This window comes from Syngnathus acus, chromosome 9 (genome assembly GCF_901709675.1).
Source record: "Syngnathus acus chromosome 9, fSynAcu1.2, whole genome shotgun sequence".
NCBI lineage: Eukaryota > Metazoa > Chordata > Actinopteri > Syngnathiformes > Syngnathidae > Syngnathus > Syngnathus acus.
Window position 1 is genome coordinate 7,264,542 of NC_051094.1, and position 18,670 is coordinate 7,283,211.

Here is an 18,670-nt window from a genome sequence, read left to right on the forward strand (position 1 = left end):
TAAATAAACTGAATGCTGGTTGGCCAACTTCAGCAGGGGTTGTGCCTCGGGGGGCGGGCCAATCTTGAACAAACCGCCCTCCAATTGGACATACGGCGGATTTGCAGAACCAATCTGCTCATTTGTTACCGGAAGTGTTTTTTCCCCTTTCAAAATGGCGTTGTATCAGTCGCAAAATGAAATTATAAACAAAGCCACTTAATTAAGAGGTTACATTACATTGTAACGTGGATGTTACCGTTGCATATAGAGCGATGGATGAGCTGTCATGTCAACTTGTGAGACAAACTTTTTTTTGTTAGAAAATCTCAATTTTACGGCAGATAGCATGCCAGCTCGTTTGTTAGCATCGAACAAATCTTGCATATGCACAAATGTAACCCCCTGTTATGTTTTTTTGAAACAATGCTGGGTTATTTGGCAGCAAGGCGTGCCGGTCTGGATGACCCTCTGCGACTCAGGCGGGTGGAGGCGACGAGAAGGTAAACACAGATGCTCTGTAACACAGCACTTGCCCTTGCAGTAAATAATGATCTTCCTTTTTATGCATCTTAAAAGAGTACTAAGCCTGCAGTTGAATGCAGACAGGGATGTGGAGAGAATCCACGCAAATGGTGTCAATACCGTTGACATTGAAGTCATAGAAGGCAAATAGTGAGTAAATGTTTATTTTTGTTTTCTATGAATTATAGTAATCTCTCCCCCGGCCTATAGTCACGTTTCACGTTTTTCCCCTGTGGAACTTATGCCCAAGTTTTTACAAAAAACAAACAAAAAAAACTCACAGATTTGCATTCTTTCGTGCTCTTTATGGTTGAAAAGCAGAAACATGCCACAAGATGGCGCCAACGTACCATTTAATCATAAAAGTAATTTACGGCTGACGAGGAATATGCCCCCTTCATTTTTGTTTAGCATGTTGTCTGGCGGTGCCGATGGAGTGATTGTCATCTATGACCTGGAGAACTTTAGTGGGAAACCGCAGTACACCTGCAAGGCTGTCTCCACCATTGGAAGGTGAGTCTTGACCCCCATTTATGTGTTATGTCCAGCAGAATCTCTTTAAATCTTATATTATTCACACAATTAACAATTTTCAATCTAATTAATTGTAGGTCCAGCAAGCATGCCCACAAATTCAGCGTAGAGACGGTCCAGTGGTATCCTTACGACACTGGCATGTTTGTATCCAGCTCCTTTGACAAGACAATGAAGGTGTGGGACACAGAGACTCTTAAGGTAACACATGTCACGCCCACACACGTGTGACATGGTGAGTTATTGGTGAGGCTGTGTACCGTAATAATTGATTCCCTCGAGTTCAACTGCTGTGTTACCGTGCATCCATTCATCGATTTTTCTATAGCATTTGTCCTCATCAGGGTCACGGGTGAGCTGCAGCCTATCCTTAGTTGACTTTGAACGAGAGATGGGGTACACCCTGGACTAGTTGGCCAGCCAATTAAGACTCTATTGTAAATGCTGCCTTCAGAGTTTGTCCGGTTCATTCAAGATTGCAAATCTCTAAAAAAAAATCTCTAAAAGTGCTAAATTCCATTTGAAGGCGTGGCCGTGTCAAAGCTTCCGACTTTGTAGGTTCCATTGTACAGATTTGTTGTTGCCGCCCCCTTTGTCTCTGTTTCCATCCTTTGTCTTTATAATAGCTTCATGCTTTCTGCCTTCCTATGCCACATTGTCGCAGATGGCCGATTCTGCCTTGAGCTACAGTTTCACTGGCCTCATGGTTACATCACAAGTTCAAAGAAGGGTCAAGAGAAAAGAACCTACTGAACCTTTATAGCTTGTTGAGTTTTTTTGTGTGTCTCCCACAATTTAGGGAGTATGTTTATACAAACATAGGCTCCTCTGTGTGCCCCATTGATAGGCTGACTAGTGGCAAACTGACACATGGTGCAGCAACAGAGGCTTTTTTGTATTTGCTGGAGTATTTGCATCGTAACCGCCACAGCTGCACCAATGAGATGCCATTCGCGATTCAAAAATGCTCCTGTGTTTGTTTGCATGTGCACTGTCAAGGCTGTACAAACGGAACAGTAATGTTTAAATGGCTAAGGCCGCCACCAGCCTCATTGTTGTATTGCAGTCAAAGGTAGGCACAATTTACTTAATAGGATTATGACAACAATATTCCGTTAATAAAACATATATGGGTTATTGCATTGTAGATAGCATTCATTCGGGGTGGGACAGTTTACAGAACACAGTTTGGTCAATTTAAGGTCATTGTTTTCAGTTTGGTTTGGTATGCACTGAGTCATGGTTAGTAATTCATTGATAGAATGACTGGTATCTGACACATCTTTGTGACAGTCTGAGGTTAAAAGTAGGTGAGCTGGCTGCAAGAAGTGAGATATTAGGAGAAAAAAAAAGTTATTTTTAACAAATGTTGAAAAAAATAATAAAATGTGGATTTTTTTTCTAAACACCCCTCTTGTCGTTGTTTTCCCCTCAGCCCGCTGAAGTGTTTACGTTTGAAGGCACCGTCTACAGCCACCACCTGTCACCCATTGCTAGAAAGCACAGTCTCATCGCAGGTAGGCATTTGGTTGCACGCCCTTACTCATTAAAACCGAGCAGAACGAGAAGAGGCTCGGAAGTGTGATGTGAGCTGTTCTCTATGCTGTTGCACTACTACATCACCGAGCCGGAACAACAGGTTACCCATACCAGTTGTCTTAGTCATACACGTGCTTCAGAGAAAGAAAATAAAAGTCTCTCTCTGTCCGACGACTGTTTGTAGATCTAGAAAATTCTTTGAATCAATCTGCTATTAAAAAGACACTCAGCAGTTGAATTTGATCATTTAGTATTTTGGAAGAATTTCACTTGCCCTGATGTGCACGGACTTGCTCGTGATTAGCAGTTGTTATCTGTATCCTGATTCACCACACCTTGTTTCTGACAACCCGGGGAGTCCAGTTTTGGAGCTTCCTCCGAGCACCCCTCCCTTGTTGAACTTTGGTTTCGAAGGAATGTGCGGCAGAATGTAGTTTTCAGTGTGTCTTTGTGTGTGTCCTATCTTGTCAGTTGGCACCGAATATCCTAAAATACAGCTGTGTGACCTGAAGTCCGGTTCAAAGATCCAAGTCCTGCAGGGTTAGTGTGCTAGATGACAACACACACAGATACATTTATTATTTGAAAGCTACAATATCATCATCAAAATGAAAAGAAATCACTTTGTGCATCTAGATAATGTTTTTCACATTTTAAATTGAACTAGTCAAATCAATAAATTTTCTATGATATTCTAATTAAGCGCATGAATGATGAAAACTTACTTCATCCCCACCTCAGGTCATAGAGCAGAGGTCCTGTCCGTGCGATGGTCACCTAGATACGAACATATCCTAGCCACTGCCAGGTAGGCACCATTTACAACCCACTTCGCTCCTACTGGTGAAATGCATGAATAAGAAGACTCAAATCTGCTGGAAGGATGGAGCTTTACAAATTGGATAAATGGGACTTTCTTCTTATTTACGTATGACAAACACAATTAATTGCAGCATGACATCTACGACACTGAATTGAACGCTATTAATTAAGCAACTATTCTAACACTCAATGTCAAAACTAAGCATTAACAGAATCATTTTGGATACAGCTTTTACACTGGGTCTTGTTATATTGTGCAGGCGTACCTTAGGAAGCATCCGGTGAGTGTAATTCACCCCCAGAGACCCATCAAAGAGAGAAATAACAGGCAGCAGATCATTCCACCAGCTCATCTTGTCATTCCCCTCCCTGGCCATCTGGCCACATGGTGGCCTGGAGTCAAAGATGATGGCTGCACATCTCTAGCACTCCACTAGATGTGTCACCAAAGCATATGGTGGATGCTGGCCCTCCACCTGTTTTATGCTACATTAGACCGACTAATTAATCTAGTGGGACCCATGCGCCGCTCTCCCTTTGGAGTCGAAGTGATTTTGAAAACAACTGGCACAAAAGAGGCACGTGGTGACGCACGCCTTTGTGATATTTCATTTGGCTGCATGGTTAATCCCCACATGCAGAGAAATAACAATTAAAGGTAACAATAGGTATACCGGGCCAATTCTTCCTTTACAAATATAATTATGCTCACTTTTTATTGACACTGTCAAAGAAAGATGGCTATTTAACATTCTATCTTGTGAAGGAGCTGCTATAAGTCCAACAAACATGGTAATTTGTCTCCTCCAGTGCTGACAGCAAAGTGAGAGTGTGGGATGTGCGTCGGGCATCAGATTGCCTATTTACGTTGGACCAGCACAATGGAGACAAATCAAAAGGCGCTTCTGAGGCAGGTATGCATTCACTCACTGAGTACATTTATTTTGTATTTTGTACACTGTGCTGCAGGACTTAGGGAAGATATTTGTATGTATGTTTCTGAACAGTATCATTGGCTAAGTCGCTAAGCGTTAGCTTCATAGACCATGAGGAAAATAAATTGCCGCCACATTTGTAATTTTGAATTGCTTTTGTGACAGCAAGTTCAAATGATGCTATTAGGCTAACATAATGCGTTTTTCCTATCAATCCCCAGCAAACACAGCCCACAACGGCCGAGTGAACGGCCTGTGCTTCTCAAGCGACGGCCTGCACCTCCTCACGTCTGGGACCGATGATCGCATGCGATTGTGGAACAGCGCCACAGGGGCAAACACCCTGGTATGTTAGTTATGTTAGTAATGACCCTATCCCAACCAATAAGAACGTATTTGCATAACCTGTTGGGGACTTCTTTAATTGGTCGCATGTGACAACATCGTTTACATTAAGGCTTGAAGAAAATCTGCCATTACTTTGAGCCCTTAACGTATCCCTCGGCTGTAATTTCCAGCTCGGCTGAAATGTCCAGGGGTTGCTATTGTTTTTTGTTGTTGTTCCACCTCCAAGACTCAGCATCACGTAAGAGGTGGAGAATCTTTCCTCAGGGGAAAACAGAGCAATAGTCTTGAGATGGTTGATAGTTGAGCTGAGGAAATTGAAAGGGCACAGTTGAACAAGTAGGACTGAGTGCATTTTACAAACGTCCCTTTGTAGTGGCAATTGGTAGTATTTGGGACAAAACGCATCTTTCATGATTGTCTGTTTTTTTAAACAACATTCCCTGGTTTTAGTATGAACGTAGTCTTCACCCGTTTCCCTCAGGTGAACTACGGGAAAGTGAGCAACAAGAGCCGCAAGAGGCGTCAGTTGACGGTTTCGCGGGGCTGCAGTCCGGAGTTTGTGTTTGTGCCGTGCGGTAGCTCAGTCGCCGTGTACGGCCTCCACACGGGCGAGCTGGTCACCATGCTGCGGGGTCACTTCAACTACGTGGACTGCTGCGAGTTCCACCCGGACCACCAGGTGAGATGTCCCAAAATGGCCAAAAATATCTCATCCCCCAATTGCTCCTAATGGAGCACGTTTGAGCCTATGAGAGCGAGAGGACATACCACTTCCAATGCATTGTGTCATGCCGGTTTCGTTTGTACTCTGCAGTGGGAATGCCGTCAAGCGGCTTTTCACTCATGGTTCAGGGCAAAGAAGCCACCTCTGCCAAGATGGCAATCTGTGTTGTCCCCATTTTTTTGCTTGTGTAAACCTTTTTTTTTTTGTTTGTTTACTGTACTTGTAGGTAACAATTCAGCAGTCCTTCTGCATGTGTGTGTGTTTTTCTTTTTTTGTGTGCCTGTCAGAAATTGATGGAGCTCATTTTGTGTACATATAACTTATTTGTGTCTTTTCCCGGCATATAGGAGTTGTACAGCGCAGGTAAAGACGGTAATATACTTGCATGGGTTCCGGTCCTACGTGGCCCGGATGTGGAGGAAGAGTCAGATCAGGTGACATGATTTCGATTTCTTTGTGTGTCTTGGCATGTGAAGAGATTGACAATAAAGCAGACTTTGACTTTTGACTTTGACTTTGATGATTTGTAATTTCCAAAACCGAGAATGTTTGTCAGTCAGAAATGACGAGTCATCTTACTCACTTGCATGACCATGAAAATCATGTGTCAGTTATGGTTTTGGTCTATTGTAATATGACATTATATGATAATCATGACAGGAATGTAAAACGACGTCACGCTGTTCTGCTCCACACTTGCATCATCACATTCTGTTTCATTATTAAGGAGCTAAATCCAAAGCGCTGTATTTTAATGTTGATACTTCATTTTACTGTCGTTTTACAGATTGCTGCAGTGAGGTCGTCAGTGGACCGCGCCTTCCAGGACAACTGGAGCAGCGATGAAGAATGATGCTTCAAGGTTTCACCAATGGACTCCACTATTGTTTGAACTATGGTGCTAGCAAATTAACAGATTAACAGATTCAAAAAATCATTGTGAAACAATAATCCTGACATCATGGTTTACTTAAGTATTAGTAATGATTGACTTGAGAGGACTGCTATACACATACAGTATTTGTCAATTCTCCTATTGTATTTTTACTAAACATTTTCTTGCCACCACCTGCAAATCAATGGATGGGTGTTACCTTGCATTGCAAAACATACATTCCCTTAAGTCATTCGTGGTTCAAATTTGCATCTGTGTTTATGTTGGGAGCCCTGACGCTGAAACTTACGATAGGATATGAGTAATACCAAGCGAGGCCTCTCCCTGATGCCCCTTAAACTGTTCGCTTTTGTAAAACTTAATTATTTTTAAATAAACTGGCCTTTTTGTGTCCTGTATATAGTTGAATGTGTCAACATTTTTTAAATACTTTTTCTGTTTATAAAAATAAAACCTCTTGAAAAAACAAACAGCCTTGTTAAGAAATTTGCAAAAGTATGTTGAAAAAATATAACATTTTTGTTGAAAAATATTTTTTATTACCAAAATCTTCCATGAATTAAAACAATAAGATGACAATTTTGTTACACTTTGTTGATAAAAATGTCAAAAAGGAATACAGATAAATAGGTCTGATTTAAAAAGATGTTTGTGTTTTTTCATTGAAAAATTAATAAAGATTCTTTTAAAAGTGTAAAAATATACCAGTTTTTGTTTAGTGCATTTCTTTTGATTGAGTTCTTTTGTAACCATCTAAAGGTGGAAGAAGCACAAGAACATTAATTAGTGCTATACAATGTGTGTACGTGTGTGTGTATGTGTGTATTTGTGTGTGTGTGAATTGAAATATTTTTTTTGTTTTTTTTGGAGTGTACTGTTCTTATGGGGAAATGCATACTGTACACGCTGTTTTTTTTGTCTTCCCAATTGTCGATCATGATGACAGAATTAGTGTGACGCATCGCATAGGTAAGGTATTGTGACGTTATAATGAGGCATTGCCTCATTGACTGCTGAGTCTAGGCACCGGCCAATCAGCAACCCCGGAGGACTCGAGACCCGCCCCCACAAAAACGCCATAAATTTCCACGGGCGCGCGCATCATTAACACGTGAACTGAGCTCAAGACGCACCTGTGCAAGTAGAGAGTCATACACACCCCGACTCTTAATTCTTTTGTTTTTTTACCGTAGTTCAACGTCGGAAAGGATTTCTCACTGGGTGGTTGTAGGACAAATTTCCAGGTAAGACTTAACTTTTAAGCAGTGGAGTGTGTGGACATGTGCGTTGCAACTGCTGCTAGACTTGTTTTACATCCCTTGCGACACCGCATCACAACCACAACCGTTCTTTTGTCCTTGCGATTGTCAATTTAAGACTGCGTGTGACTCTAAAAACAGGTATTTGGTGCTTTTCAAAAAGCCTCATTTTTTTTCTACCTCGATTAATCTTAATTATCTCATGCTAATCAATAGGCGTCGTTGAAGTAGGCGCTTTAATTTGCCCATCTTTGTACAATTTGTGCCGGTATAAAATGGTGCTGACTCCACCCGACCTCCGAAAACTTGTTCCGTTGCCAAAATGTATTTTATTTTGTCTCTTGTTCGTACTTCCGCTATTATTTTGTATTCACATGTACTTCCCGTCTTTATCAGCAGAAAACTGCAGCGATTTCCTAATAAGGACTTCCGGTTCCCACTTTTCTTCATTGCTCCTCAACTGTATTCTGTCACAACTGTTTCATAGAACCAGTCAGGCCAGTTAGTCGTATACTGCAAAGTTCAAATAACAAGTTTTACCATCTCCGGTAGGACCGTTAATAAGCGTTGATCATTTTCACTTGCTTACACAGCAACTTTTTTTTTTTTTTTTCAAATCTTACTTGCAAAATAATTTTGAAGAGCCAAATATTCTGCCCAACAGCAATAAAATGTTTATCTGGATTTATGATTACTTCTTCCACTGTTAAAATATTTGCCCAATAATAGATTATAGAATGGTACTGTTCACTGTGAGGCTGTTACTTATTGTACTGCTCATACAGTACTTGCTTTGTGTGGCCTGCCTTGTTGTCTTGCATGCGCACGAGCACGCATATCTTTTTTAATTCTTGCTATTCAACGAAACTAAAAAGTTGGTAAGCCGAATTGTATTACCTTGGAGATATGTGATACAATACAACTTAGTTGAAGTACACAAAACATGCTAACAGACCTCCTGTCCTGTTCCCCATAAGCTGAACTTGCGACGATCTCACAATGGAACTGCATGATATCAAGTCTTCAGTTTCGCACATGTATGATGACTTCATCCAAAACGCAGGTCGGTTCCTCCGCCATACAGTTTTTCTGTTATGGTTAAACTCCGGTCCTTACCCGTTTTAACTCCTGTCACAGACTCTCGTACGGAGAACTGGCTGTTCATGGACTCTCCCATCGTGCAGAACATCATCATCATGGCGTACATCTGCTTCGTCATATCACTGGGCCCGTGCATCATGGAGAAGCGCAAAGCTTTTGACCTCAAAGGGGTTCTGGTGGTGTACAACTTCAGCGTGGTGGCACTCTCGCTCTACATGTGCTACGAGGTGACTCAACACAATCTGTTACTCATCATGCTCGCTAACGGCACGTGCACGATGTTGCCGCATCGGATGCATGTCAAATGACTGATTTGCTTGCTTGAGTGTGCAACATTAATGACATGTTGGGAATTTTGCTTGCCAATTAACTAGAGTGTCTCTTTCTAGTTTGTCATGTCGGGATGGGGAACAGGATACTCCTTCCGCTGTGATCTCGTTGACTACTCTGACTCGCCACAAGCTATAAGGGTAAATATATTTATATGGAGTCCTCTGTTTCTCACTGCACCATTACACCATAATTTGTGGTACAATGGCGGTCTAATTTCTTTGGAAACAAGTCATTTTCTTAGCTAATTTGACACTGTCATTGTTGTAGATTTAAGATGCATTCAATGACCACTCAAAGTAGGAAGTCTCAAAATGACAGACATCCATGGAAAATTCAATTCGTGCACCAAATGGTATGTTGTCATAATAATTCTAGTAGTCGAGGTGTAAAGACAACCACGCTTAACACTAAAATAAAGTACAACTTCAGATTTGTACTGCAAAGAGGAGCGCGACAGTGCCACCTAGTGGCAATTTTCCATTTGTGGTTTATTTGTCAGCTTCAATTAGCACCTTCAGTGTGGTGTTGGCACAAAACAGATGTTTAAATTTTACTAAGGTGTTTGTAATTCTTATCGGGAACACTCAATTAAAATTGAGTTTTGTAAAGACTGTCTTTTACATCATGCAGTTTTTAAAAGTTGCAACTGGCTGTGTGACCAAATGCTGAAAGTGTCTCTCTCCAATAGATGGCAGAAACGTGCTGGCTTTACTATTTCTCCAAGTTCATCGAGATGTTGGACACGGTAAGTCGCGGTGGTTGCGTAGTCAGTCTTGGATCAAGACAATTTGACAAATATTACAATTTGCCCTTTTTGTTCACTCTCCATTAAAGGTTTTCTTTGTGCTGAGGAAGAAAAACAGCCAGGTGACATTTCTTCACGTGTTCCATCATTCTATTATGCCGTTTACCTGGTGGTTTGGTGTTCGCTTTTCTGCAGGTAACACAAGCTCTCTACTTGTGGCCTTAGTTTCCATTTACATGGTTTTTAACCGTATACTTCACCCCGCCAGGTGGTATGGGGACTTTTCACGCCGTGCTCAACTGTGTCGTCCATGTCATCATGTACACTTACTACGGCCTGACCGCCTTAGGGCCCAAATACCAGAAGTACCTGTGGTGGAAGAAATACCTGACCACCATTCAGCTGGTACGTCACGTTTGCTTCCCCCTTTAAGGCTGGTTTTGCTTCATGTTGCAATCTCCAGATTTCTTTGTGAAGGTTGCTAAATGAGAAAGCCAATGGCTGCCATTTTGTGTGAGAGTCCAAGGTCCTGACCCCCCCCCCTTATGTACAGATCCAGTTTGTGATGGTGACCACGCACATCTCGCAGTACTTCTTCATACAGGACTGCGCCTACAAGTTCCCCATCTTCATCTACATCATCGGTCTGTACGGCCTCATCTTCCTCTTCCTCTTCCTCAACTTCTGGTACCACGCCTACACCAAAGGCAAGCGGCTGCCCAAGGTGCTGCAGGCCCAGATGTGGGCCCACCATTCAAACGGCGTCATGAATGGCAACGCTAACCACACCAAAGAGGAATAATTGGCCGCTCGGCACGGGGCTTTTTTGTGGCGGACTGCTGCTCTGGTTTAGCTTTTTCTACTTGCAAAAAAGAGACAATCTTTATAAATTATGACCAGTTATATTTAACCCCAGACAAAGGGAACTTTTGTATTTTAATGTTTAGTATTGACTGTATAGTTAATTAAGACATGACTGTATAGTTAATTAAGCCATGGGAAAAACTGTCATTTATAGGGCTTCTCCAATGGCATGACTGAGACTCCATGACCCTGATGTGTGCAGTGCCCCTCTTAAAAGTGACGGGTTGGTGTGATTTGTTTTTTTTCCCCACATTTATTTTGTCTTGGTGGTTCACTATAAAAGTTGGAGGGTAATCCATGTTGCCGTAATATTAGTCTTTGCAAGGCTATTTTAATGGTAACATGCATACAGAGTAGGGTGTTTACTTTTTTATTTTAAATATTTCACACCTTGATGCTTGGAGTCACAGATCTGATGTTTTCAGTGGAATGTTCTCTTGAAGCGTGACAAATTGATTCCTGGGAGAGCCAGGGGGCGCTCTTGTGGAGCACCAGGGCATTGTTCACTAAAAAAGTTGAATGTTTACAGTGACATGTCTTTGGGTCGGTCACAGGAGTGTCTGTGTATTATGATGATCTTAAGCTTCAAAGTGAATGAAACGGCGCTCCTGTGATTGACAAAAGGAGATATGAGATCGCTGGTGGTGTGTATTTGAGAAGAGGGTTAGTTCGAATGATGCAGTTCATGTTCACGTCTAATATCCTGTTCTCAGTCCAATTGTTAACCATTTAAGACTTATGTGCCTTGAAAAGTTGTTTATACTGTTTTATATGTATTTATGTATAATAAATGTTGACTATGTATATGTTGGTTTTAGATCTTAATTTTGAATTTCACTTTCACTGTCAAATTTCATTAGGTGAATGATTTTAATGCTGCCAAGGTACAGTGTGATTCCTGAGCTATTATTCCATAACGGGACATTTTGAAATGGTTGCAAAATATCACAAACGTCATCCCCTTCTTTCCAGTACAAGAATAAGTTAGTCACTAAAATCAAATGGAATAACTTTTGCAAAGGTTCAGGAGCTTAAAGACAGATGGATGACTGGCAATAGGATTGCAAAGCTACCAAACAGGAGTGATTTTTGTGGTTTTTGAGAGAGCCTGTTATTTTTCAAATGCCAGACACGACCACCATGTTAACGGAAAAGGGGAAAAGGTTTCTCCATATGCTTTATTTTGTTAGAAGCGACATGACTTACACACCAGTGATGAGCCAAACGTGTGATACACGGGCTCCCTCTAGCGGCGCCTGAAAACTCCGAATTTGAAAAAAGCGCAAAACTCAATAGTATCGTGCCCCAAACCTTTTGAATTAAAAGTGCAGTTCAGTTTTATTTAACTTAAATAGAATACATTTTTTAATTCATTTTTGTGAACTGTTAGTTTTCAAACATCGATGTAGTTATCTTTTTCACTTATGTGCAATCTATTTTATCGACTCGGAACCTTAATTCTAATGCCAACCCTCAAGAGTTTGCCTCTTGCGTCTATGACTGTTTATACCATCACGAGTAGGTGGAGATTTCCGTGGCTTAATCTGATTTGGTTCGCGGAAAAAAAAATCTGCGTCAGTTCACAATTGCCGATTCGAGCATGTGCGGGTGGGTGGTGACTGTAGGGCCTACAGTGTAGGCTACGATGAAGTGGAAAATGAATGCGACTTTATCTTGAATCTTTCTTATGCCTACTCATAACATGTTTTATCCACAAAATGGAATATATCCTAGCAAGTCGTTATAGGGCTTTTCTACACTTTGATATTAAGGCACCCCAAAGGGTTTGACTGTCAAGTTGGACTTTCCCGACACTCTTCTCCTATTTGTGCTTGCACTTTTCTCACTGTGACACGTTTGCACTTGTTGGCGTGTGGGCATAGCTAGTTAGCTCGATAATCGTGGCTGGTGGGAGACGGAAAACCAAACAAAACCACAAACCTCATTTGCCTTAAAGTAGAAAAAACAAACCCACAAACTGCAATTAAAATAATCGCTCTCGCCTTCTCACTTTCAGTTTAGTGGAGGTAATTTTTGCGGTCTTATTACTTTTGCTTTCAAATACTCCAAATCCAAACTGATGCACAGTTTGGACCGAGGGGTGTTTTTGTCACTTTTACTTTAACTTTGCGGAGCACCAAGTTTTCACACCTTACCCCACAGAGAACATCCCTCCTCGTTTCATTTTTGTGATGGCAATTGCCAGCAGCTTCGCCGTTATCTCGTCGTGCACAGCACTGGAACAAATCTGATTTTCACAGGTTCTTATCTGCCTTGCAGCACTGTAACACATCTCCAAAGTCGACTTATTGATCAGTTTTTTCATCCCCTTTATAAAATAGAATTTTCCTCCATATCACTGAATTTGTTCCCCTCTGTTTTTCATTCATTCCTCACGCTACAATGAGTATTCCAACAGATTTATTCAGTGGATGTTTATTATGATGCAAAGATTCAAAATGGAGGAGCAGCGGAGCCTTTTGCATAGTATTTGCATAACCTTTCCACTTCCATGAGTTTATGAGCCTCGCAGTGGTCCTGCTTGCTTTGCTGATTCCATGTCTGCATTCCTCTTTGCCTCACTTCCCTGAGGGACTCGTCCGTCTCCTCTCCGGGCAGTATCCCCTCTCCCTTTTTTATTCCTGTTGGGAAACAGGATGTAGCGCTGGGATAGCTAGTTAAATAATGGCTATAGTCTTACTGCTACGAAAAGCGCCTAAAAGCACTCAGCAACAAATTCAAGTGATGTATACTTTAGTACAATAAAGCAGGTCGTGGCTCAAAAACAAATCAATAGTCCTGGCCAATCACTGATAGCGAGGACCCTGATAGCTCTATTACTTCTACTCGGGGCAAAATGTTTTGGTGAATTGCCGTATTTCCTCAAATAACATCCTCCTATTTTCACTCCATTGTTCCATATCATGAGGACATAAAGATGACGGTCCAGGTGTCAAACTCCAGGCCCGGGGGCCAGATACGGCCCGCCACATCATTTTATGTGGCCCGCGAAGACAAATTGTGCATCAAATTCATGTCTCATTACTAGAATTGCAAATTGTCTTCACTTTTAATAATATCTTTTTTTTAAATATTTGACCAGTTTTTACTCGTCTGATTTGAAAACGAGTTATTTGTCAGTTTGTTTTGTAGCTTTTACTGCATATAATATGAGGTGCTCATACATTTATTTGGGTTGACAGTCATAATGGCCCTCCGAAAGAAGCTATGACTACAATGCGGCCCGTGAAAAAAACGAATTTGACACCCCTGCTTTAGTAGAATGAAATTTGTCATTGGACTTCAACCCTTGTGACTGCACTTGAACTAACAGATAATCATATTAGATTTCAAATGGACTTTTATTAGGGAATAAAGGAATCTGTGGAATAGAGGTAGGCCGTCCCGATTTTCCCCTACGAGTGCGATCATCTTATTCAATTCATGCAATATAAACTACAGCCAGTGTTTTGGTTTTCTTCTCTGGTGCAGAAAAGACATAGTTGGCTGATGGCTCACAGTGAGTGAAACGCCTTGGGCTAAACATGTTCCAGCCATGTAAGGAAAAAGGCAGAAGGACTAATATGATGTGATGACTAGTGACACTGTTACATAGGTGAGTGTCTTTTTTTGTTGTTGCAGTGTTAGTCCCTACGTGGCACGAGAAAACTCAAACACACAACTTGATCCCTAAGGACATTTTAAGGACTTTTTATACACTTATGGGAAAGTGACAAGAGCTTCATGTGGTCATTTTTTAGGTTACATTTTGTTCTTAGGGTCCAGATCAGGATATTTTCTTTCCGCAGCATATCAATCCCTGAGGGTCCATTGATTTTACACTGTGATAAATATCACATTGCCAAATTTGACATTTTCCAGAAAATCATTTTTAATCAAATATTGATCTTAACGTTTGATAACCTCATTTAGTGTGACTCTGAAGAAATATGCCACGGGTTTGATGTCCAAAGATTTTAGCTGTCTCATTCAATCCGCTTCACATAAAAGCAGATCGCTTTGGAAATGTCGCCGTTCTTACCATTGCACACAGTGGCCAAGAGTGTAACTCAATTTCTGGGAATTTTAAAAAGCAGCTGGAAAAGAAGCAGCTTTCTTTGCAGCTCTTGGCAGGACATAGAATGAAACAGCATGCTTGGAATTATGCTTCAAACTCTAAATTAAATTTCTTATCAGACCCTTTCAATTGTCCAAAGGCCATTCAAGAATAAATAGTGGTAGCATTTAGGGGTTAAATGTTTTTTGGACTTCTCACAATAGTTCCTTTTTTATTTTTCTATTCTTAGAATTCTGTGGCAGGTCAGCTCATATGCTTTGACCCCATGGGATATAGTTTACCCGCCCCAGTTCAAAAAGATAAACTGTGTTTAAATTGGTTTTTATGTGCGTTTTTGTAAAGCTGTGCGCAGTTTGCAATTGAAAAAAACCCAACAACGTCATATTTGTTGCAGAACTAAAACTATTATCTCTATTCTCGCTGTACTTTGTTTGACTCTGCAAGAAATTAATATAATTTCCAATAAGAAAAAAAGGTGTTTGCAAAAAATAATAATAAATGGAGTGTATTCAAAATTAATCACCACTTCTCCCAATTAAATCAATTGTTTGTCAATTACCTCATGCGGTTTCTTCCATTCTCCAGCGCGGGGAGGAGGAGGCGGGGGGGGGGCCCGTCCGTATGAGCCGCACTATTGGTGGAGGTGGGAAGCAGGAAACACTGTGACGTCACTGGGCCGCGCGGCTGGCAGCTCGTTGAGGAGAGTTCCCTCCTTCCTTCCATCATGAGAGAGCCTGAGCACAGTAAGCAGGCAGTGGGAGCGTGGTTGTGATGATGCATGCATGTTTGTTTTGGTTCTAGCTGACTGGGACTACCAGAGAGGGGAGACACCAAACAAGGATCAATACATGTAAGTTTCTTTATGGATAATAACAATAGCTGTGATAATGAATGCAATACAGACAGTCTTCATGCTGTGAGAGTTTTTTTCCTCCCACAATGTATATTACATTAGAATTCATTGAGTTAATGTGCTGTGAGAGATGCGTAGGTAGCAGGAGGAGAGTGCTGCAAACTGCATTGCCTCACTTTGACTGAGGAGCTCAAGGACTTCATCCCCCTCCTCCTCGAAATCCCTGGTGTGACTTTCAGGGGTCGCGTCCCAAACTGTGCCGCAGATTCTCATAAACTTCACTCGGCGAACATAAACTACACTACTTTTATTCTACGTCACGTGTTGCCATAACAAAGTCATGTCCTGTAAATGTACAAATGATAAAGAACATGAATTAGTGCAAAGTGACCCATTTTGACTTTTGGAAAACCTGACATATGGAAATGGAACATAAAAAGTTGCCCATTTTTAATGTGTGTGTGTGTGTGTGTGTGCTTGCATGCATGTGTGTTGTAATCATTGGTACGGAATGGGTGTGTTTGCATGTGTCACACTTTCCCTTGTTCCACTGCCACATGCAGTTAAGATGATTTGCTTTGCAGAGCTCCACATTTCCCCGGTGGAAGTTTTGGCTAAACTGTCACAGGAGTCTAAATTGAAACCCAACACTAATGCAAGATGTATAAACAACACACACATAAGTGTCAAGCAGATGGCAGCGAACCAGGTGGCGCAGCGAGCTGGGAAGCTAAAGTAGCAGTCTAAATCTCAACTCGGTGCTCCTTCTTGCCAAACACAAAGTGATGTGGGAGTGATCACCTTCGGCTGAGAGGCAGAACAAACTAAATGGGAAGTAATTCCAATCCCTATACATGTAGCAGCACTATACACAATTAACCTTCACATTTCCTTTTTCTTTTCTTGCAACTAGCCTATTTTGCACAAAGTCACAAAAGGCCAAAAGAAAAAAGTTTTGATGCTGGCTGAAATGAGGTTTAGTGAGGACCTATACTAAAGTTACGCTCGTATCTTATACAATATTGCTTAAAGAAAAAGCCACAACAGATTTTGTAACTTCAGGAGGTCCCTAAATTCAATTGTTATATCTATATGTCGAGCGTTGCCACAACATCAATGGTAATGTCTCTTTATTTTATATTTATATAGAAAAACAAGTAGCCCGAGTGAAATTCAAAATGCACAATTTAGAGTCTACAATAAAACTTAGGTTGCATGTTTTTAGGAAAAAGAAATACACCCACAGAGCCTCATGATCACATGTGGCTACATGCAAATAGTCATCCATGCCCCACATTCACGTCAACGAATCAGTGAGTCCTTTGTCTCACCTGCACGTCACAGAATTCACCGTTTAATTATCAACATGGGAACGAGGGAGGGTGCGGGGGGAATATTGTCTCGCCTCTTTAACCTCTCAGTCAAGCATCTATTGTGCATTGCAAGACCCAATTGGGGCGTGCTGACTTAGCAATTTGTTGTTTTCACATCATCACGGCCAATGACGAGATGATGCATTGTAGCAGTTGTTTGTTTATATGAAGCACTTAGGGTAGGACGCATAGCAGAAAAAGTACATTACTCTCTTGCTGTCTTGTGTGCTTACTTTCCTACAGCAATAAATAACATAGGCCTAATCTGTAGACCTTTATTTAGCATTTTATGGACCAGCTACTCCAGTGCTGAGCCATTTTTGTCCCTTTATGGTTACCATAGGCTTACTTGTGTTTGTCAACCCAAAAGCTATGCTACATAGCAGGAAAACTCAGTGACCTGTAGAGCTCATTAACTCCAATGAGTCCAGTAGTGAGCCTTCTCCTACCCAACTAGTTCCACCTAGTAGTAACAGAGCCTGATGACGCCTGTATAAATGCTGGGATGGCGAGACAGATGTGTGAAGTTTCACACTTCAGCCACTAGTGTGTTGAAAGCGATTTTTTTTTTTTCTTACATCACGCCAGACCTCCAACTGATGTCGTCATTTAATGATCCGATTGCAGGATGGTGACTCACTGCGTAACAGTACGAGTGGTTGTGGAAGTATTTCACCTTTGCTGGCTTATTAGAGTGCCTTCAGTTTATATAGAGCCAGATGCACCCTAAAACAGGGTACACACATACTCGAGCGGTAATCGATCTGAATTTTCCCTCTCTTGCAATCAAAGTCAGCAAACGCCTGATTGTTTGAGGACTCTAAACGATTGTGCTGTGGTGAGGTGTGTTGACAGATTATCCCCCCCCCCATACTTCTTCTCTTTGGAATATGGCAGGCAATCATAAATTTGAAACCTATTGAATATTTACAATCACCTTTTGTGTTTGGTCCAGCGCCCCCTGCTGTCAACTAAAATTGACATTAAAGTGCCGTAGAGCTTGCTTCGCTTGCCATTGTTCGTAAATGTGAGCTCCCGGGCATATTGGCGTCAATTTAAGTGGACTGTTTCTGAATTGGAGCCTCCTTGGATGGCTAAAAAACACATCACAAGGTGTCTATGGTATTTACCGATAATCGGTACGGTACAGCAACCGGAGCTCAAGAAAATCTTCAATAATCAGGCCTTTGCTCAAATTCATCTTCGTACATCACTTTTGATAAAGTGTGATGACAGCATTAGTCAAGTTCATGAAAGAGTTTTTCTCTTTCGAGTTGATTGGGAAAAACATTGGCCCTGCTTGCTTCAGTCCATTTGGAGCATTAAAGGAGCGCGAGCATCCCAACATCTGCCACACTTTCCGAACGATGTGCGGAGATGAAAAGCAGCCGTGTACGTCACGTCTGCTCATCTCCCCCTCACTTCAACCACTTTGATCCGGAACACGTGGATGTGTGTAAATGTTTATCTGACTTTAGTTTATTCCAGATGGTCCTCCTTTCTGAAAGGAGTGCTTTTTAAAAGCCATGCTGAGAGGATGCACTGTGGTGCTTTGCAGAGGTGAAAGTTCAGGGGGTTATATTGCAGAAAATGAGGAGGGATGGGGGGGCAGTTTGCCTTGGTGCCAACAAAGTTAAATGTCACATATTTCCCTGAGCCACTCTTGCCATTTCATAATGGAGACTTAATGGAATATTACATAAGGTGCTTATTAAAGCATATTCATGACTGTAATAATAACCCTGTGTTTGTTTTTATTAGCG

General features: G+C 41.4%; 3 protein-coding genes across 5 annotated transcripts in view; all 3 read left to right on the plus strand.

Moving 5' to 3' along the window:
* The first annotated feature begins 125 nt into the window (after positions 1-125).
* ercc8 (excision repair cross-complementation group 8) lies at positions 126-6,757 on the plus strand. 2 transcript variants are annotated; one of them, XM_037259593.1, is made up of 12 exons: positions 126-482; positions 559-654; positions 916-1,017; positions 1,116-1,239; positions 2,474-2,555; positions 3,049-3,117; positions 3,319-3,385; positions 4,210-4,313; positions 4,556-4,680; positions 5,164-5,361; positions 5,754-5,840; positions 6,194-6,757. In XM_037259593.1, exons 1-12 carry the CDS (start codon positions 367-369, stop codon positions 6,257-6,259), a joined length of 1,236 nt encoding a protein of 411 aa, XP_037115488.1. In that variant the 5' UTR covers positions 126-366; the 3' UTR covers positions 6,260-6,757. The 2 variants fall into 2 exon arrangements, with proteins under 2 accessions (XP_037115488.1, XP_037115489.1); XM_037259594.1 differs by lacking the exons at positions 126-482; positions 559-654; positions 916-1,017; positions 1,116-1,239 and adding an exon at positions 1,984-2,110.
* Positions 6,758-7,403: 646 nt separating this feature from the next.
* On the plus strand, positions 7,404-11,408 carry elovl7a (ELOVL fatty acid elongase 7a). Its single transcript, XM_037259352.1, has 8 exons — positions 7,404-7,545; positions 8,538-8,623; positions 8,698-8,888; positions 9,051-9,131; positions 9,683-9,739; positions 9,829-9,934; positions 10,008-10,144; positions 10,293-11,408. The coding sequence occupies exons 2-8, from the start codon at positions 8,560-8,562 to the stop codon at positions 10,539-10,541; spliced, it is 885 nt and encodes a 294-aa protein (XP_037115247.1). The 5' UTR covers positions 7,404-7,545; positions 8,538-8,559; the 3' UTR covers positions 10,542-11,408.
* A 4,016-nt stretch (positions 11,409-15,424) lies between these two features.
* The window catches only part of pde4d (phosphodiesterase 4D, cAMP-specific), a 122,976-nt gene continuing 119,730 nt past the window's right edge, over positions 15,425-18,670 (plus strand). Inside the window, exon 1 of one of the 2 annotated variants that reach the window (XM_037259752.1) lies at positions 15,425-15,531. The gene's annotated coding sequence lies outside the window, so the exon portion shown is untranslated. The remainder of the gene's footprint in view (positions 15,532-18,670) is intronic. The other variant, XM_037259753.1, reaches the window with a different exon arrangement.

What these genes read in the sequence shown, in the direction of transcription:
- ercc8 (XM_037259593.1), top strand. Translation starts at nt 367, where the DNA reads ATGCACAAATGTAACCCCCTGTTATGTTTTTTTGAAACAATGCTGGGT. An exon ending in GCTGTCTCCACCATTGGAAG is followed by an intron (nt 1,018 to 1,115) that starts GTGAGTCTTGAC and finishes AATTAATTGTAG; the next exon opens with GTCCAGCAAGCATGCCCACA. An exon ending in CATATCCTAGCCACTGCCAG is followed by an intron (nt 3,386 to 4,209) that starts GTAGGCACCATT and finishes TGTCTCCTCCAG; the next exon opens with TGCTGACAGCAAAGTGAGAG.
- elovl7a (XM_037259352.1), top strand. Translation starts at nt 8,560, where the DNA reads ATGGAACTGCATGATATCAAGTCTTCAGTTTCGCACATGTATGATGAC. An exon ending in CGCTCTACATGTGCTACGAG is followed by an intron (nt 8,889 to 9,050) that starts GTGACTCAACAC and finishes GTCTCTTTCTAG; the next exon opens with TTTGTCATGTCGGGATGGGG. An exon ending in TGGTGTTCGCTTTTCTGCAG is followed by an intron (nt 9,935 to 10,007) that starts GTAACACAAGCT and finishes TCACCCCGCCAG; the next exon opens with GTGGTATGGGGACTTTTCAC.